We start from the raw sequence: 20,588 nt of genomic DNA, 5'->3' as shown, positions 1-20,588 counted from the left end.
ATTGTGTACATATTTTGTAAACTACATACTGAATGGTATTTGGCGGTAATTTTCTCATTCCTATTTATATGAAATAGGTTTTAGGGGTTAATGGGTTAATTTTTTTTTTTTTAAAAAGTGGGGTATTTTAAATAGAGAAAATTACACTGTATGTTAATTGGGGCAACAATACTACCAACATTGACCCATTTTTTTAATTCTTATAAAAAATGACCCAAACTTCTCTCTCCCTTCTTATATGTTTATATATGTTGGTATAAGTGTCTGTATATGTTTGTATATTTTGGGCTATTTTTTGTAATGTAAGTCTTGAACTATTTTTTTGTAATGTAAGTGACCAACTTGTATATTTATGAAATTTTCCCGTTTAAATAATCCAGTAAAGGAGGGGTAAATTTGGTCTTTTCCCTAAAATATTTTATGGAGGGAGTTATTATTTGTTTTGTCTTGGCTCAACTATCTTGTATGCTCATAAAAGAGCTACTGCAATGGCGGATTCCACAAGAAGCTACTTTGGAATTATTTTCTGTTTTTTGTACTCTTTACCGTCTCATTCTTTTGTCCAAATCTTTATATTTCCTTTCACTCTATCTATTTTCTCTTTCAAAAGACTTCTTTTCTTTCTCAGTACATCCTCTGTTCTCCAATGGCCGAACTTCACAAGGTGAGAATTTTTATTTTCTGTCAACTTCTTTCTAACTCAAAGTTTCAAGTTTTATTAGACCCTTTTTCATGTGCTTGTAGAATATCATTTTACATGTTCCATTTGATTTTTTTTTGCATGGAGAATTCAGCTTTGACTCTTCATTTTATTGCTTGATCATAGCTGAAGTAACTTGACACATTATTCTATCTGACTTGGATTAACTTCTGTTTTATGGTTCACTCATTGGATGGTCTAGAAATTAATAATTATGACCTGTGATACCAAGTTTGTCACGCCCCAAACAGGCGGATCGGCATCCAGCGCCTTAACCTGACCGAGCGAACCATCCACATATGTAACTTGTGCAAATGCTAATGAACCTGAATCAAATGATACAACATTGGGTAGGAACAAATGAAAGATGCCACTGGCACCACTGGCGTATCTAGCATATGAGGTGGGGTTCGAACCCCTAACTTTTGACGGAAGCATAAATTTATGTGCAAGAAATTATTAAAATTGTAATAAATGGTAGATATGAACCCATAATTTTAAAAATATAATTGGTTCAATACTAAAAATCTTAAGATTGAACCCCTAGAATTTAAATGCTGGATCCGCCTCTGAGTCTGGCATATATACACATGTAAGTTGGCCCTCGGGCCTGTAACATGTGACAGTTAAGACAGTTCTAGTCATCATAGAGGCTTCATAGACATGCATTGATAGTCATTTGATCCATAAGGATCCCAGGATGCTGGCTCTTGTGCTTTAAATGTTGTTCCCATAAACTGTATCATTTGTCCCAATATGTTATAATCAATTCAGGCATAATTAGAATTCCTGACATTATTTCTAATATAAATGAAAATAAAGTTTAGTGCCCTGTTGCTTTCTTTTATTATCATATTCATTTATCCAAACAGTGATTCTGCCGTGTAATTCCAATCGAAATACCTGATCAAGCGTGTATCTGTGGTCTTGCTTGACATAAGGGAAAACACGCTTATAGCTGCATTAGTACTTAAGTTACCTCTTTCTGCTATACTTTCAGGAAAAATATGTACGTGCCAGAGATGACCCTTTTTTCGATGGAATGCGAAGAGGTGAGACTGCAGTCATCAACAAAGGAAGTGGTTTAGATATCCTTAGAAAAGTCACAACGAGGTCGGCCTCTGATGTTGGTAACCGAGGACAGAAAAAGATTAGTGCAAAATTATCTGAAAATGATGTTTATAATGAATGATAAACATTCTCCTTATTCAGCTTCAAAAAGTATTCGTGAACCTCTTGGTCGGTCATTATCCTTGTTGAATTCCTCCCCTGCGGGAAGTCCTTGGTCTGGTTTGAAGGTTGATTTGCATGATGTATATGAGTCAGTGGCTTTGCCTGCCTATGAAAGATCTTATAGTGTGATCAAGAAAAGTAGAACTATCTCCGACATTCCACTACCTCCATCGGCAGCATTGTTCTACTGTGGAAATTCACTGCAGATGGAAGTCCTAATTGGATCATGTCAAGGAATTCACAGGCTGAATATGTTTCTAAAGGCAAGAAGAGATGATATCAGTGCAGGAGTACCATCAAGATTCTTGCATGCAGTGATTGGGCCGGACTGCTGCGGTAACCTCCATGAACCATTCATTGTCCAATCAAAAGTGCCACCTTAGTAAACCAGCTTCTATTGTTTCATTTAATTTTAGTATGTTGCAATTCGGTAAATAGGTTTGAAGCAAATTCAAGGACGCAAAATAGAAATTGCTGAGCTTATATAGTCCGGTGGCATTATTTGAGAAATATTTGCTTGGTAGAATTTATAAACTGCAGGAGAGAAGAAAAAGTTCCTAATCTTGGAGAGCAGACAATAGCTCGAAAGTGTGTCTGTGGCCATTTAACGACTTGCGTCTTACACTGGTTGAGCTTAATTGTAAGTTTGTTTGTATCTGGATGCAGATGTTGGATCTGTTGCTTCAACCATAATGTATGCTTTTTACTTGCATGAAGCATTAAATGATGACCAGTTATGCACCGTGCCTGTCATCAACATGAAGAGGTCGGATGTTCATTCTCATGCTGAGTTCAGATGGCTGCTAGATTCTTGCTTTGTTGATCAATCTTCCTTAATTTTCGGTGATGAGGTATGTTCCATTCTATATGCAAAGTTAGGAACGGAAATGAAATTTTAGTCTAGATTCTCTAGAATTACGTCCACATAGAAAATGAAAACCAGGAATGGAATCTAAACGGTGGTCCTGGGCATGAAGATCCTGTCTTCAATATAAATAGAAAACGTCTCTGTTCTCTAAATATGCTCAACTACTTCGTTCTTATTCAGTTGATAACTTGATATTGTTTGTCACAAGTTTTAATTATGTTCTCTCATTCATTAAACTTTGAACAGATTGACCTGTCCTACTATGATTTATATGGGAGTCTTAAACTAGTTTTAGTCAATTGTGGCAAGCTTCCAGCTAATCAGGAGGTAAGTATTCTGTTTCAAGGTTGCTGATTTGGTATTAATCAGTTAAATGATGATTACTTACTGCTTATTGGAGCAGGCATTAAAGGATGCAGTGGTTGAAATCTTCAATTGCAGAGAGGTTCTTCTTTTATTTTGATTTGTCTTGTTTCTGCATCTCCATTACGCTTTGGTCATGTCAACTAATAAAATCTGTCTGTGCTCTGACCTTTCTGTTTAAGCAGGAAGATACACCTTATTCTTCAGTTGCTGCAGTCACTGTTGGGAAGGTATCTTCCTCATTCCATAAGAAATTTAAGGGAAAGCCAACATACCGATATTGTTTTCCTTGTCTTTTCTTCTAGTATGTTTCAAAAACACTCTTTTATACATCTAAAAGCTCGTGCTCTTAAACTAGTTAGCGAGGATTAGTATTGCTAAGCTGCACTAAATTCGATTTATATGTGTTTATTTACACAAATGCTTATTTAGTGGAAGTTTAACTTATTCCAGTGTAGCTTGCTCTCCAATAAATTTAAGAACAACTAGAGAAATGTTATAGCAGGAATTAGTGGAAATTGGAGAAAGATAGGCCTTGGGTAACCCTCACCTCATGAGCTAGCTTTGGTGGTTTAGTTAGTCCTAAGGTTCATGCGTTTATGCTATCAAATTTGCTGCAGGGAGCCAAATGATGTTCTTATCTGCTCATTTGACGCCTTGTATGAAATTTATTTATTGTAGGAGGCATCATGCTGCACACTTATTGCTGACAAATTTGCACGTACCTCACCAGAGATACTGGCCGGTCAAGGGTTTGGTCGACTTCTGGTACTAGCTCCGATATCTAGATTTTCCATTGTGTATGCAAGTTTATTTGTCTGGATGAAGTTCTCTATTATGTTAAAAAGATCACTTTCTTCATCTCCCCTCAGTACCAGAACCCTGTTGTTTGGACTTGTCGAAAAAGAAAAAGGAAATTGTTAATTTGGTACCAATGCCTGAAGTCTCAGAATCTGTTCTTTACCTATTTATTAGGATATAAATTTGAGAAGAAGGTCACAACCTTAGGACAAAATAATTTGATAGATAATGAAAGGGAATTTTGCAGGGTGAAAATTATGATAAGAATTTTAAACTGCAAACAAAATCCCAGTGGGAAATGTGAAACTTCTACTCCCTTTCAAAATGAATGTTGTGCCCTGGTTCTTGTGACTAGTATCGATAAATTAGGTTATTGTTGTTAGCTGTAATGAAGCTGGACCATTCATTTAAATTCATGTTGGTTTGAGAAAAAGGGTCCTATTCTATATTTAATGGTGAAAAGATTTGGAAGAGTAATAGCAATTCCAATTTGGAAGTGGTCACACTATTCCGAGATGGATCGTAGTAGAATCAATGACTCTAGTATGAGATGAACTTTGTATGCATTTAGTCGAGGAAACAAATTTCAAAAGGAAACCTCTAATATCACTTTTTGGTGAATATCAAGGGAGGTCTCTGGCAACTTTTAAGAGAATTAGTTTATACATTTTGTTCTCTGGTTCTAGTGTACCTGACAAAGATTTGCTGAGGGATTTATCATATTTCATATTTTCATCTTTTCATCCGTTTCTCCTCCCCCCCCCCCCCCCCCAAACACGTCCCACCTGGGACGACCTTATGGCTAGCATTAACATGAAGTGTGAGATTCTACTAAAATTATTTATTTTCGAGGCTGTAAAAGTTTTCAATTTGGTTACTGCATTCAAAACTTTGTTGATGTGCAATCCTTCCCACTTCCGTCGATTCTTTTGATAACAATGAACAATATTGCACCTCTGACTAAAGCTTGTCCTTGTATTCTACTAATTATTCAGCAAAAAGTATTTGTTGGCTCCTTTTCCCACAGTGAAAAATGAATATGTCGACTACATTTGGAAGTCAAATTTGTGAAGCTTGAATGCTTATCCTCTTCTTATTATCCCAACCTACAGTATAGGTCCCATCTGTTTGCTCTGCCCGTGCTTTGGGTTTCTCTGGATGGCATAAGGACATCTATTATCTCAACCAATGCCCTTTTGGTGTCCACTGTTCAAATGTCTTTATGTTGTATAATATCTTCAGCTATCTGATTATGTGTGCAGCTGGCAGGTATACTCGTGGATACTGGAAATTTGACAAATCCACAAACTACAACAAAGGATAAGTACATGACCACCTTGTTGATAAACGGGGCAGGTCGATTTGGATGTAATGGTCTTTATGAAATTTGTAGGTTATGCAGCTTTGATAGTCGTTATTCTTCATTAGGTTTTAATTCCAGAGTGATCAGACTCAACTCCCAATTAAAACTTTGTCATTTTCAGTGAGGTACAAAATGCATGATGCAGCTGACCCGAGAGCAGGAGAAGTTTTTCGGAAAGATATTAAGAAATTGTCAAAATCGGATGCAGCTGACCCCAGGATAGGAGAAGTTTTACAAAAAGATATTAAGAAAATGTCAAAATCAGAAGTTGACCACCGAGCAGGAGAAGTTTTAGAAAAAGATACCAAAAAATTGCCAAAGTCGGATGCAGCTGAGCCTGGGGCAGGAGAAGTTTTACGAAAAGATAATACAAATTTGTCAAAATTGGATGCAGCTGACCCCAGAGCAGGAGAAGTTTTACGGAAAGATATTAAAAGATGGTCAAAATCGGGTATTGTCATCTGCTTCTCTTCGTCCAAATAATAACCATTTCAAATCTCATGATTTATTTAAAGCTTTTATGGGAGCCTTGTCCAAGTATACCACTTTAAACTAGATGATTCATTATAGTGTATTATTTATGTGACTGACCTTCAGAGCTTGCAGCAGGGAAACCTGATGGTACAGGATCAAGAATGGGGACTTCAAATATTGGAATGAGTTCAGTCGGAATACCTATAAGAGAGCTCTTATCACTTCAGTCTACTTCAGCTGAAAACATAAGAAGTTTCCAGCGTAAGTAATTGATACTGCTCCTTTTCCTATTTGGAAGTATAAATATTTCAATCACTGACTAATCCCAAGATAACTGTCATCATATCGTCCAACTGTAGTTCTTTTTCATATGATACACTCAGTCTGACTCATCTTATTGACCACGGAGAGAAAACCCCTAGCAGTTGGCTGGTGGTCTTATTTTTTTTAGAGATATTGCTTAAATTATTTCCTTTTTTTGTTTACTTTCTTTCTTTCAATGCCATTCATTTATCAAGTGCGTGTAGTCTCAAACATGACAATCCTTTTGGTCCTTTTCTACAGTTACTATTGCAGTGGTAGAATAATCTTTTGCTCTCTTTGTTTTTCAACTCACCCCCATCAAGGAAGATCAAAAGAAAATCTATCATGCTGCAAGAGTTCTTTTACTCTTGTGTGCCAGGATGAGGGGGCAGGGTGCCAGGGTGATGGGCTGGTAGAGAATTTTAACTTTTCTTACTTTAGCTCTTCCTGCCAAATATACTTGCACTCATTGAGAATATGCTTTATCAGATATAACTTTGACTGTAAGGCGATAACACATCTTGGCTTGACAATCATTTTCTTTTGGATATGCAGAACTAGAGAAACTTAGCATCTTGTTGATCGTTTCAGGGTATTATGATGCAGTGAAGAGCTTCAAGGTTTACTCTATTTTGAATGCTTACTCTATTTTTGATGGATCAAGTTGCTCCATTTTCTGTCCCGCAGATCATTCTAGTTTTGCTGTATACTGTTAGTGCCTGGTGGCTTATTATTAAATTTGTCTTCTAAAACAATGTTCTTTTATTTCTAATTCTCATTGCGACTTTACTTATATTTAGCGACTTCTTGGGTGAAATTTTCCTTTTATGTCACTCATTAAAAGATTTTTCCAATTTGTTTATGCGAACAGAAATAGCAAATGTAATATGATCAAAATGGAGCTTTTAACTTATTGATGATGCTATAACAGTTTCAGCTTTTGGGAAACAAGATCATGGCTATAATTGTTTCCTTTTTCATGCTTCTGTAAACTAAAATGAAAAGGCCTTGTGTGGAATTCACAGTGAGTCTGCATATTCGAGGGTTAGATGCTAGGATGAAGGATCATGGCGCATTATTGGCTCTTTTTTGTGTGTACTTCTATGAACTGGATATATGTGATATTGCATACAATTTTGCTGATGTTCAAGCAATCTAACCATGTTCCTGGCTTTTAATTTTAGAGGGAGATTCTAGTCTCAGCTGAAACTTCTGAGCTTATGAAAAGCCTGCTCCATTTTATCTACTCCTATGCAAATGTGCTTCCACTCAAAGCTTTGCGTCAATCAGGTCAGTGAGCTACATTTCTTCATATAGAACTTGATCTGTCTCAAGATTATATTTCTGTCTTGAAGCCATATTTCACCATCTTTTTTTTCTGTATCAAGAATGCATACAGAGTTGTTTCTACATGGACGTAGGGATATTTTAAGAGGGAAGGAAAAAAAAAAGTAGCTGGCTCTTTTTTCATATACCATAGATGCAATTTCATGAACTACCATTTTAGTGTAAACATACCCTTTCCCAAATGTTAGGTGTGAACTCTTGACGTAATTTTACAGGTCTAGCTGCTGAGATGAGGGTGTTCGAGATTGAAAAAATTGTATCAAGGAAGACGATTGAGAAACTTCTGGAAGAATTCAACGAGATAACAAGATAAAACAAAGTTTACAGGCCATTCCGCATTTGTTTATGAGGCGGATTCAGGATTTAAAGCTTGTGGGTTCTCGGCTAGCGGTGTCTGTTGTTAGTGGGTTTTCAGCTCAAATTTCTTATATATTTAAAGGGTTTCACATTATAAATACAAGGTTTGGATAAAAGTGGTGGGTTCCGGGGAACCCACACCCAATGGTGTGGATCCGCCCCTGTATACCATCTCATGTTCCAGTAAGAGTCAACAGTATACATGTGTTACTTTTGTAGTTGCAAAGAACCTCTATATCTGCTAGTTACTATAGGATGTGCAGTGCTCTTCCAAACATAGTATGTTTGCAGTAGTCTCGTGCCACATTTATGGCGACAATTTTTTTATTTTTTTAATGCTCGCATCAAACATGTTGAAAAGGGTTCTAATTTCTTCTTTTCAAAGCTACTACTCTAGTGATGTTATTGTTCATGATTCCTCCACATACTATCAGTTAATTAGCAGATGTCAGGGTTGTATCTTGCTCAACTTCACTCTCTCGTTGCCAATAATCCTACAGTTTCACCATATTTGATACCAAGAGACAGTGTAGGGGTTTTCAATGTATTGTCACTATAAGTCGTGACTATATTTTCTTTTGTTGTACATGTATATGATTTTGGATGATTTTGGTTATCAACCAGTGCTTTTTTCTTCTCTTGAGAAAGAATCTCATGCATGCTAGTTTTGACTATTCTTTTGGTTTTTCAAGTTACCGACTATTCTTCATTCTCTCATAGAAAATTATCTTATTCTTCATCAGCAGATAACATGCGAAACAGACCTTTAGTATGTTCCTGAGAATAACTCCCTGGCAACCACCTCAAACAAAATGAATGCATCCATTCCTCTTGCTATTTCAAAACTAAACTTTAGTATATATATGAATATTATGGTCTATTTCCTTCACCCTCTTTTACATGAAACTGTATCCATTGAAAAGCTCTTTTTCTTTCTCTAAATAAACAACTTCCCTTTCTTTTTCCTAATTCCTTTCTATCCAAAAAGACTTTGGACAATTCCCTTCAAGTTTGGTGTAGCTTTTAATCTAACTTACCAAGCGATCGACGACTCGGAGCATGTTGAGAAATGACCTTGGCAGTATCTCTCCACCAACAGATCTCTTTTTCTTTTTCTGCAAGTTTTTGCATGGTGGATTCTAAAGCTGACTCCAGTTCTTTGATCCTTTCTTCTTGCCTTGTCTGTAGAAGCTCATGCAGCCTCCTGTTTAATTCTTCAGCAGGAACTCCACAGTTTTCTATTTTTGTTATAGGGTTGTAGATTTCTGCAAACCCTGTGCTAAGGCTTCCAACCCCTGAGCTATATTCATCCATAATCTGCCACAATTCAAGTTCACTACTTGAGGTCTTGCACAAAGCCAATTAGAAAATTATACGTTTTTTTCGCTTTGCTCATGCTAAACTAAAAGCAATTTATCATTAGTTATGTTAAACTCCAACTTGTAATCTAAACAAATGCAACTGCTAACACATTACAAAACATACCTCTGCATTTCTTTGTGTTGGATATTTCAATAAAACTTCTGAATCTACATCGAAGTGCAAACGTTCTAATTCGACTTCAAGCTCTGCTTCAAGTTGGTTCATTTCCAAATTCCTTTCACTTCTTTCCATTAATTTGCAGTTCAAAAGGTGATCATGGCTGCAAGTGATTTCTGATTCTTCTTCAATGTCAGTTGAGTATGTACATTGTTCAACACAATCTGAATCGTAGTGTGAGATTTTGGCTCTGGATTTTGATGCAGAAGAAAGACTATTTCTGATTCTTGCTTGGTTTTGGAATTCCATCTTGGAATTATGAAGCAGGATTTCCATTTCTCTACGAATCTCAATAATCTTGTTCAGCTCATTTTTGGTAGCATTAAACAGATAAATTAGACCAAATCCAATGCCTAGGTTCATAGAGTCCGCTTTCTTGTCCCCTCCTGCATGATTTGTTGATTAATTTTGTTTCAGTAAATACTGCAAAGCTGAAACCATAAAAGTATGGCATGATATACCTGAATTTGCTTAGGCTTATATCACGAATCAATTTCATCTCACTTAATATAGGCATTCTCAAGTAACTCTGTCCACCAAGGAGAACGGATGGAAAGAAACCACCTAGTGTTTTTGTCTCGAGAATTGAACCTGAGACCTCATGGTGCTCAATAGCTCAACCCATTTCATTAACCACTAGACCACACCCCTGGGTGCACACATGAGTCACTTTCTACTAACAAAATAATGAATTTAAGTAACAAATTTCATGTCCATCTTTTTATTGTTATTGCAAAATGAACAAATTGCTATCCTGTGATTACATTGTCATAGTTGTACTGGATATAATACGAAAAATGTCAAGGAAAAATAGTAAAGTAGCATCAAAAGTTGATTCCATGACCTACAAGGAGGTTGCAATATTTCAAATCAGAGGTAATAAAGTTTCCATCTTAGATGAAAATATGCTCAAATTGAGAGCTTATATTTGAAAATCATCTTTTAGGTTGAATGGTTTCAGATGTCGAATCTTGTTTATTGAGAGGTAAAACTAATTAAAGAAAAGAAAATAAGGGATACAAAACCTGCAGTACTTAAGTTATACACCCTGTTATTATAAATTTTTTTTTCACTATCAGCTCATCAAAAATTATCTATAAGTAAGCTTGTGACATATAAAGAAGATAGGATGACGAAAAATTTCCGGTTATATAACATAAACTCTTATTTTCTAGTTAGTCAACATCTTAGCTAACTAAAATTAATAAATTTGGGCCGGAAGGTAGGAATAAAATTAAAAGGCAGAGGATTTGGCAAAAGAATGTCTTTCTTAGTTTTTTTATTTCAAAGCAAACATGGTCCTACTCATTTATTATTAAACCGGCACTTGGTTCTATCAAAAACAAATCTAAATGCAAGCCTTAAAATCGACGTTAATATGAATCTTTCCATATACCTAATTTTTTGAAATGTATACGTACTTATTTATTTTGGTTAACCGTTTGGTAGTTCTCCTCGTCCTGCCTTCCCTCGATCTTGAGACTTATTTCAAATACATTAAGCATGTTTTATCATAGGAATAACATCTGGAATACGTTCATATTATTTGCACTATGACATAAGTTAATAGTGATCAATTTTTGTTTATCATCTTTTGAACTATACAATAGTTTAATTTTCGGTTTGTGTGGAAATAATGAACTCTGTAAGTCTCTAACTCACTCGCCAATGCCAGATTAACCTCATAAAATAAAAATTCTTACATCAATCCTTTTACATAAATTAAATCCTTTAAATGTGTATAGAATCTCAAAAGAAAAGTAATTCTTATACATTATCCAAGTAGTATACACAACAAAATCATATACACAAACAGAAAGAAAATCTTTACCACCAAAGTCAGTGGCGGAGTGAAGTGTTCAATCACTGGATTCATCGAACCCCATACTTTCGGCACGAAGCATAAATTTAAATGCAAAATTGACTAAAATTGCAATAAATAATATGATTGAACCCATAACTTTAGAAATATAATGAAGGTAAACGCATATAATTTAAATCCTCGACCGCAATCTAGATTCCAATTGTTATGGGAATAGGTAGAATCTTCCATTCTCCAAAGTGGATACCGAACACGCAGTTGGATATCAGAAAACAAAAATCTTTTACCATGTTGCTAAAAAAAAAACAAAAAAAAGAGGTCCTTTAATAGATTCAACATGAAAATGATTGATTACCTGGGTCTTCCAGTGCCATAGATGGTGATGATGACTTGGTATCAAATTCTTTAAGAGAATGCTCCTTCTTTTTCTTCTTGTTCTTGTTGTCATTGTTTCTGCTACCATATTGAAGCTGTTTCTCATCATGATTCACTTTCTCTGCAGCCTTACCACTTCTCTCAAACCAACGCGAGAAAATCCACCTTGGCGATATACAAGTAGTACACGTTTCTGATCTTCTTTTCCTAATTTCTGTACAAGTTCTTGCTGTGATAATGGATATGCTGCAATAATCATCACTTCCCATTACTATTTTCACTCAATATATAATCACTGATTTATAGCCAAATAGACTGACTGAATTCACTCTCTTATAAACTGTTTTATTTATGGGGATCGGAGACACTTATTCCTTCTTCTTTCGGTTTTCGAAATATGATTATAAGTGGGGAGGGAAATTTTTTGAAAATGAAAGGTTCACGAGTTTCTTCATGTCCTCATTTATGAGCATATACTGACTAGAACCGAAGACACTTTAATGACATTAAATTACCTGCATTTCAATTTTTTAAATATTATTATTCTATTAGCTGGGAAAACATACACTATGTATTATATTTAATCAAAAAGAAAAAGAAAATAAACGAAAGTTCGATCGCCTTACTTGCGTTTTAAGCATTAACCGTGTGAAATTGAACGAGACCAGTTTTCCTCTGGAATTGGTTGGGAAGGTAAATGTAAAAATTATTACTCTGTCCAGCCCATGTTAAATGTCAATGCTTATCAATGGCCAATTTGAATTTTAAAAAACTGAACTCACTTTTGAAATAAAAATTACTACTACTAAATTTTTTGAGCTACCTAAATTTTTTAAACTGAACTCCACGCAATTACTGACCTTTAATGTAGTGGAAGGCTGATATAGGAATTAGCATACAATTGCGGCCAGCGTTCAAATTATTGCTCTACGTCGGGACCACAAAGCTTATACTAGTAACTTGTAATTGATTCAGTATTTCAAATACAATTGATTTTATCCCAAAATTCATAATGTTCAAAATTCTCTTATCTTTCTTTTTCAAAATCAAACACGAATTCTCAATCGAAAAATCTAAAAGTGTAATTACCAAAGCTCTTCTCAATTGTTATGTTTTGGGTTAAAGTCAGTTAACAAAGGAACACTCTTATTTTAACCACCGTTACGTATATGTTGAATAGTTTTTTTTTTTTTTTATCTATCGTAGCTGCCTTTGATTATCCTACATCCTACCAATAGCTCCATCCATTTGTACCAGGGAACTCCAATTAAATAAGCACGAAAAGTTCTTAGTTTGAATAGAGGCAGTCAACTGAGTCAAAAAATGAAAAGTTAAATGTTAAAAGGGGTTTTGGAGAACGTGGAGGTTCAATATAATTGAACTAATAAAGGACAGCCGTCTGGAAATAAATGGTAGAACCGTGGAAGATTAAGTAGAAGAGTTTGCATACGAACAAGGTAAAACTTTGATAGGGTTTTTTTTAGTTAAAAACCAACTTTAGAAAATCTTATGAACATTGTTCTGTTGACGTAGGAAATTTACAAGAAACCGAATGGAGTATTGTTTTCCTGTAATTATCCTTTGCCATAATTATTTCTCCACTATCGTTTTCCTTGAAATTGTTGCAAAGTTAATTCTTTACTGCCAAGTAGAATCATTGAACTAATAAAGCCTTGACAAAGACATAAGTCTCCAATGGAGTCTAAGGATTCATCAGTGCAAAAAGATAGCACATAGTTAATCTTCTTCTGCAAATTCCTGATGAGGTTGAAAAATATGAATTCCCACCTAAAGCCCTTCGCTTGACGTGTTGCAACCACAAAGATGCAGATGCTACTATATATAGCAACTTGTAAGTTGCGGGGTGTCTTCCTGTGTCAAGAAAAAGTTTCATCAGGCCAGCCATTGGGGAATTCAGATGTTTAATATAGGACAGAACCATTGATATTAAAATCAGATAGAAAATTTTATAGAAAAATGCAGCAGCCAGGTATAGTCTAACTTATTAAAGATGAGAGGACACGACTTAGCTCCTTGATGCATGAACTAAGGTGTCAACTAAGCGAAGACCAACCTGCGCTTCACCTAGCATCAGATTTTAAGCGCCCTTCAAATGAATCTTTAACATACTTGAGAATAGATTAAGGGTGCAACTTGTATAATCCGATAGCTAGTGATGTCCAATATATATGTAAAGTTCCTAAAGCTGATTTTTTTATTTAACCCGGGACTTTCCTATATTTTAGGCTTGCCTCGAATTGAACTCTTGTAACTAAATCGTCCTATACTCAATTAAGGAATAGAGTTCGAAAAGTTTTTGTTTTCATTGTTTAATCAGCTATTTCCTATTAATTTTTTCATTTGAATTCTATGTAGCATTGAATTCAAGAAAGAAAAAGAACTAAGGTAATAAAATATTATTCTTTTAGCAAATCACAGTTCCCAACAATTTTTGCAAACACGGAATTTTGAAATCTAATATTAAAGGACTAAAACCAATAAAAAGCTCGCCAAACTAAAGGTACCAAGAAATTGATATAGGGTGCAAAATTAGGTCCATCAGTATGTACAAAACACTTCCATTCTTCCCAGTGGTTGAAACTACTCTCCATGCTTCCACAGACGATTTGCTATAGCCATGTTTTTTGATAGTTCTCTATGTATGTGATAGGCAACATCGATCACTTCTGTGTCCCCTCAAAGTCCTCTCTGTAGAAAGACCAACTTCCGATGCTACTTTTAACTACCTCATTTAAATGCTTAAACTATCTTTCCAGTAAAGTATTAGACTGAACAATCAGCCTTCCAGGTGCCTGACCAGAGTCCAGGTAGCACCATTACTTCAATTATTTGCTTCTCTTATATGCACTCTGATTTAGATACAAGCGATCACTTAAGAAGCTAATGCTAATCTGTCTCATAACCTTGGACCAAAAGGTTTTATGTTCTCAATACAGTCAGAGCAGTCATTTATCGAGCTATAGATATCACTACAGCAGTAACGTTTTGAATGATCTCACATAATTAATTGCATCTGCTATGCTCTACTTACAAGAAATTTGCAGTTTTACCATATCCCAGTGACAGTTACACTTGGTTTCTTCCTATGGCAGAGGGAAAATAAACATACACCATTGACTACCAGGCTTCTCCTAGCACTAGAATGTGCCCTGTCCTTTCCTCAAGGCTCAAGTTAGGAAGAAAATGAGAACAGACAACCAAGCAAAACATGTCCAACTCCAGATACTAAGGTAATCGCGCCAGCATGAGAAGTTAATTCTTAGTATGTATTAGAGCAGACTGCAAATTGACTTGATTCAGCACACTGTTTAGTAGTTTCACTCGCATTGAATTAAAACAAAATGACAGGTGATTCATTTCAACTTCTTTTGGGAAACAACTTGCAGCACAAAACCTTACCCTGGTTAGAATGCAAGTAGCAGCTACAGTTCAGAGTTAATAATCTCCTCAACAGAGCCTTTGTACCTCGAAACAAGATCCCTGGAATTAAGCATCAATCATGACTATCAGATAAAGAAGCTAATACAAATTATACAACTTTCACTGAAAACATTCAGAAACAAATACATATAAGTATCTCAACCCAGAATAAACACCTTCGCTGATTTAGCAGTTGTTCGCACTCTGCCTTTTTGCGCTTTTGTCCCTCAACTGTCTGTCCAAAAAACACAGGAATCCAATTATCTTATCCACATTTCAGCATCAAAATATGCAACTAAATTAGAATTTCTGGACTAACTTTGTTCAAGTAAACATCGTTTCAAACATAATGGACCCCACTTTTCAGTAAAATTCTTTACAACTATAAGTTGCACAGACAGGCCCTAATGGAAAAGCACCGTCAAAAGCAATAACACAGCTAAAAAACAATCCAACACTTCCAGAAGAGAATACTTTTTGAAGTTTTGCTCTTCGTTATTGTGCTTTGTTCTTTTTTCCATATGTATGTGTTGGGTCCATTTTTTCTTTTCTATAATGGGGGTGGGGCGAGCCGATGGTCTATCGGAAACAGCCTCTCTACCCCGCAAGGGTAGGGGTAAGGTCTGCGTACATCTCCCCCTCCCTAGACTCCACTTGTGGGACTACAATGGGTATGTTGTTGTTTGTTGCAAGGGGGGTGGGTGGGAGGTGGAAGGGTGGGAATGAGTTCAGAACAAGTTTCAACAGATATCAAAGGATACACGTGAGATACCATAGACCTTGAGCTAATCGACCCTGATATTGATGTCAACAGCTGTTGGCACTTCTCGAACTGGTTTTTCAATTCCGTTACCTGGTGAGCAAAACATACACTCTATTAAACTAGAAGAAATGGCAAACTAACATGTAATGATCAAACTATTATATAATGCATCAATTAAGAAATGAACAAACCAATGCATCTGAATTCTGATCTCGATTTCCATTTTCAATAGTATCAGCTAAATTCTCCACCAACTGTAAGATGGCAATCAAAGTTAGAAAAAAGGTCTCACTAGGAAAAAGAAATGTCTCGTTACTCTACAGAATAGCAAGCTATAGATCATGGCTTTCGCCCAATACTTGTAGAAGGTGGAAGTGAGAGGCAAGTGACTGGTGGTGCTGTTGTTGTTGCTGCTGCTGCTGCTGCTGCTGTTGCTGCTGTTGTTGAATCTGGTGCTGGTGCTGCTGCTGCTGCTGTTGCTGCATTTGTTGTTGTTGCATCTGTTGTTGATAGCGCTGCTGCTGCTGCTGTTGTTGTTGTTGTTGGTGATAGAGCTGTTGTGGTTGATTGAACTGTTGTTGTTGAAATTGCTGTTGCTGAAGAAATAATTGGTCTTGATTAGAGGGTGTGGAAGGATTACTGTGAGTTTGGATGTTGGGGATCATTGACCAACTTCCTCCTCCAAAATGGTCCATAACTAACGGCTGCTGAGCAGGAAAACAATAACCTGGTGCTACTTTGGTTCTGAAAATGGATAAACAGAAATTAAAGTGTCAATCATATGTAATCCTGTACAACATACTAGTAAACCTTGAAATGTTCTAATGGAATGAGTAGCAAAGAGAAAGAATTCCAAAGATTCTGAAATGCATAACCACTTCAACAATATCTTTCTTATCATTCCTAAATGACATTTCATCCACATCTTATTACCAGAATTATTCTTTTCTACTGATAAGAATAAAACCCTCCAGCGAGACCATCAAAATTGAAGCCCATCTATTGTAACTAAAAGTAACTTTTATCTCCAACTAACAGCTACCATAACATCTGTAGGCCTTTGGTGCACAAATTTTTAAATCAAAAGGTATATTCAATAAATTACTGCTGCCACTATGCCTTAATCCCAAGCAAACCAAAAAGGTATATTATGCATAAAAAGTTCATCACAAAACAAACACTGCAAAATTAGATAGTCAAAAGGAGAAATGAGTTAATCCCAAATGCACCTTCTTATTCTTTTTTTTTTTTTAAGGTTCAACAATCAAGAACTATGCTATGAATTGTCTCTATTCTGCTCCATTTGGACCCGTTTCATTCCAATATTCAATAATTGAGGTTTTATAACACTAGAAGTTCTCTATTACTATCATACAAATTTCTAAACAATATAAAAAAGACTCGTAGCAAACAGTGGACATGTTAATCACCAGGCCAAGAATGCATCAAACCCTCATTAAGAAATTGCAAAAAAATCTCCTTATCAATGAAATTAACAGCTTTAGGTCAAAATCTCCAACAAAAAACTCAATCCTTGTATTTTCAAGCTGCCCCAAGAAAATAAAATTTACAAAGTACAAGAAGTTACCATTTACTAAACGCCACAACTAGTAAAGCTAATAACGAAGCCAAGTTACGATGAGGCAAAAGAGAAAGTTATAAAAGGAGAAAGATTACCGGAGATGAAAGGCTGGATCCGATTGAGCAAACAAAATCCTAATAACTGTTTTTTGCCCTTTTCGTGAAGAGTCTTTACTGTTTTTTCTTTTGGAAAACAGTTAAAAATCTCTCTGGACTAATAAAATTAGAATTAAAATAAAAAATATTATAATTGTGCTACCTATATTCTGTTAATGTGTTTTTTTTAACGGGGAATGGGTAAGGGGATTATAACGTCAGGTGGCTAATCAATTAAGCTGCTAGATCTCTACCTCATGTTCTGTTAATGAATCTTCGGTTATTATGTATTCCTTTCAAACTTATTTATTTGAAGATGGCGTCTACTTTAGAAATTCCGTTTCAAATCTCAACAACACATAAAGAATAATTTGTTTTTTTTTTTTCAGTTGTCTTTGTAATGTCTGAAGGATAGAGTTATTAGATATTTATACCAGTGAAATGTAACCGAGTTATTCATAAATAGTTAAGTTGCACACAAATCAACTACTAGTGTTAAAACTTAAAGTCATGAATTAAGTTATGTATCAACGAATGACAATTTTGCACAAGAGATTTGAGGAGGAAAACTGGAAATTTAACTGGTTTGGAGGCGAAAGTAAGTGTCCTAATAATACGTTTTTCCTTTATTTTTAAAGAATTATTTAAATCTAAAAACGGAATTCTTATTTATCTTTTACCTCAATGTTTTTGCTTTAAATTCCCTTTATTTGAATTATGCAATACTTCAAAAAAATCCAACAATCACCTCATAATTCCTAATAAGCAGCATTAACTTCCCCATAATTAGCATTGTTAAAGATGGTACACACCTTCAAAAAAAAACACCCAACGCATTGCAACTCTTCAATTAAAAAGATAATGTACCGATTCAAAAATCGCTTTAAATCCATCAATTTTTGTTATTCTACGTTACTTCATCATTAATTACTTCTATTTTGTCTCACCTTCTTAAATTTTTGTGAATAAATAATAGTATATAATTGTGGGCATTAGACAAATAATATGGCACCCTTAAAACATTTGAAGCAAGCTTATGTTTAACAACCTTGGATTATAGTTGCAAAAGAAACGTTGGAATCTCCACACATATATGTATTTTTTAGTAGTTTTTTTTTTCATTCAATTGATTCGAAAATTACTGCTTAAATTTCCTTTTTTGAATTTTATTTTCGTATGCTTATGGGCAAGGAGTTTTAGAAGATGAAGGAAATGAGAAAAATGGTTAAATACACATTTTGTTGAAGGACGGTGCAGATAAGGAGATCAATGAAATATTTAAGGAGAATATTGAAGGAAAGATATATATTATATCAAAGGTTGTTGTGGTATTACAGCTTATTTAAAGATAGATTTTATTTACACTGTTAAATGTTCATCTCAATTGGATTATTAAGTGTTTATCAAACAAAAGTGTAGCTCATTTTTTTTTTTGTGCTTATTTCTCTTTGTGCTCCTTTTTTTGTGTATTTCTTTCCTTTCGGTTAATCTAAGGCTTAGAGCATATTAGTTCAATTTTTAATGCGTATTATTATTGTAATATGTCATTTTCTTTATTGAAACAAATCAATTACGCCAAACATAGGGATTAATTTCATAAATTTATAAGATTTTAATAACCGCGCGAAGCGCGGGCCAATTTACTAGTATCTTAATAATTTTAAGATTTCAATGAACCAATCTTGTTTAAAGTAAATAAATCATGGAAAAATATATATAAATAATGGACAATAGGGTGAAGCCTGAATGATTCTAATTCAGTCTGTATATTAAGTAGAAACAAACGGATCCATCGATGTTCTCACTGATTCTTTTTTTTACAGTTCTCACTAAATTTGATAATTAAATTTTGTTAAATATTTAAGGAAGATTAACAGTGTTCTGTTTTGACAAATTTAAAGGTTGAACAATTCTGAACCTTTAACTTTGTCAAAAATAAGTACTTTTTTCATCAAATATTTAGCAAATTCTAGTTATTAGATTTAGCGAAAACTTAAAAAAAAAATACTAGGAAATCTAAGTCCCATGAAATTTCAGAAGTTATAACTTCAAATACCGTATCAACCACTAAGAACAAACAAAAAATAGCAGAAAGTGCAAAAACGCCCCTCCAAATATGAGTTCCTGTTTTGTTCCATAGTTGTCACTAGATATAACAATTAGAATTTATTAGATAATTGATGAAAATTAAAAAATGCTACTTCTAACAAATTTAAAAGATCAAAATTGCTTAAAGAACATATTTAAGGAACTTTTAGACCCGCACCCAAATATAAATTACATAATGGATAATTTTGATTGTTTATTCTAGTTGTACCTTTTATATATATATATATATACACACACTCCTAATTTAGTACTACTTTATCCGGTGCACCTGAGCTGAGGATTTTCTGAAAAATAGTCTTTCTACCTCCACAATGTAAGATAAGGTCTGGATGCACTATACTTGTGGGATATATTGTGTATGTTGTTGTTGTGTTTTAATTGTAAAATAAAATAAAAAAATCATCAAAAGATGTGACGCAATGGATGAGATCTCCTCCTTTAACCAGAGATTTCGAGTTCGAGCTATTTATATGGAAAAAAAACATCGGTAGGAAGCTCTTCTCCCAGAAATGGACCCTACATTACTAGAATTCGGTTATAATCGGGTTCCAATGTGAATATCAAATGGGGGAAAAAAAAAACTTAAGATAAAAAAACGAAAAAAACAAACAAACAAAATATCACCACACGAAACATTCCATGCGATGTTTGCACCGAGACACGCACTTGCTGGTCAAAACAAGTTAACCCACTGTCACACGGATAAAAGGAAGGGAAGAAAAGCATGAAATAGAAAGATGAATGCGCCAAAGCTTTGATTTTGAAAAGACAACGATTGAAGTTACATTTGACAAGACTAGTTGAAGTGATATTTGTTTTGTCAACACTCCTTGACCCCTCCTCCATTATCTTCTTTGTCCGTCTTCTTTCTTTCTCCTCCATTACTCTTTCTTCCCTATATGAAAGTCTACTGACTTTTTACCTTTTTCCACTTTTATGTGGGATCCAAAACTTTTTTAATCAAAAAAATAACTTTTGAAATCAAATTAATTCTTTAAAAAAAAAAATCAAACTAGACTTATCTGTGCGTGAAAGAGGGAGGGTACTTTTTTT

The 20,588-nt window shown here is 34.8% G+C and overlaps 3 protein-coding genes across 7 annotated transcripts; 1 reads left to right on the top strand and 2 right to left on the bottom strand.

The window, feature by feature from the left end:
- Positions 1 to 464: 464 nt before the first annotated feature.
- LOC132621606 (uncharacterized) lies at positions 465 to 8,185 on the top strand. 4 transcript variants are annotated; one of them, XM_060335939.1, is made up of 13 exons: positions 465 to 664; positions 1,701 to 2,269; positions 2,600 to 2,784; positions 3,048 to 3,128; positions 3,205 to 3,246; positions 3,350 to 3,394; positions 3,846 to 3,932; positions 5,228 to 5,333; positions 5,450 to 5,779; positions 5,935 to 6,063; positions 6,661 to 6,725; positions 7,290 to 7,395; positions 7,668 to 8,185. In XM_060335939.1, the coding sequence occupies exons 2-13, from the start codon at positions 1,825 to 1,827 to the stop codon at positions 7,763 to 7,765; spliced, it is 1,719 nt and encodes a 572-aa protein (XP_060191922.1). In that variant the 5' UTR covers positions 465 to 664; positions 1,701 to 1,824; the 3' UTR covers positions 7,766 to 8,185. The 4 variants fall into 4 exon arrangements, with proteins under 4 accessions (XP_060191922.1, XP_060191920.1, XP_060191919.1 ...); XM_060335937.1 differs by having other exon boundaries at positions 469 to 664; positions 5,228 to 5,354; positions 5,938 to 6,063; XM_060335936.1 differs by having other exon boundaries at positions 470 to 664; positions 5,228 to 5,354.
- Positions 8,186 to 8,638: 453 nt separating this feature from the next.
- Positions 8,639 to 12,397, bottom strand: LOC132621608 (protein POLAR LOCALIZATION DURING ASYMMETRIC DIVISION AND REDISTRIBUTION-like). The gene is made up of 4 exons (XM_060335941.1): positions 12,172 to 12,397; positions 11,526 to 12,060; positions 9,295 to 9,734; positions 8,639 to 9,126 (listed from the first exon to the last, which is right to left on the bottom strand). Exons 2-4 carry the CDS (start codon positions 11,812 to 11,814, stop codon positions 8,833 to 8,835), a joined length of 1,023 nt encoding a protein of 340 aa, XP_060191924.1. The 5' UTR covers positions 11,815 to 12,060; positions 12,172 to 12,397; the 3' UTR covers positions 8,639 to 8,832.
- Positions 12,398 to 12,986: 589 nt separating this feature from the next.
- LOC132621609 (mediator of RNA polymerase II transcription subunit 9) lies at positions 12,987 to 17,609 on the bottom strand. 2 transcript variants are annotated; one of them, XM_060335942.1, is made up of 7 exons: positions 17,427 to 17,609; positions 16,109 to 16,493; positions 15,941 to 16,003; positions 15,759 to 15,839; positions 15,163 to 15,221; positions 14,966 to 15,046; positions 12,987 to 13,417 (listed from the first exon to the last, which is right to left on the bottom strand). In XM_060335942.1, the coding sequence occupies exons 2-6, from the start codon at positions 16,442 to 16,444 to the stop codon at positions 14,989 to 14,991; spliced, it is 597 nt and encodes a 198-aa protein (XP_060191925.1). In that variant the 5' UTR covers positions 16,445 to 16,493; positions 17,427 to 17,609; the 3' UTR covers positions 12,987 to 13,417; positions 14,966 to 14,988. The 2 variants fall into 2 exon arrangements, with proteins under 2 accessions (XP_060191925.1, XP_060191927.1); XM_060335944.1 differs by having other exon boundaries at positions 17,338 to 17,431.
- Between the last annotated feature and the right edge of the window lie 2,979 nt (positions 17,610 to 20,588).

The sequence above is a fragment of the Lycium barbarum genome, chromosome 12 (genome assembly GCF_019175385.1).
Source record: "Lycium barbarum isolate Lr01 chromosome 12, ASM1917538v2, whole genome shotgun sequence".
Taxonomy (NCBI): domain Eukaryota; kingdom Viridiplantae; phylum Streptophyta; class Magnoliopsida; order Solanales; family Solanaceae; genus Lycium; species Lycium barbarum.
The sequence above is the reverse complement of the archived record's forward strand: the minus strand, read 5'-3'. Positions and strand labels throughout refer to the sequence as shown.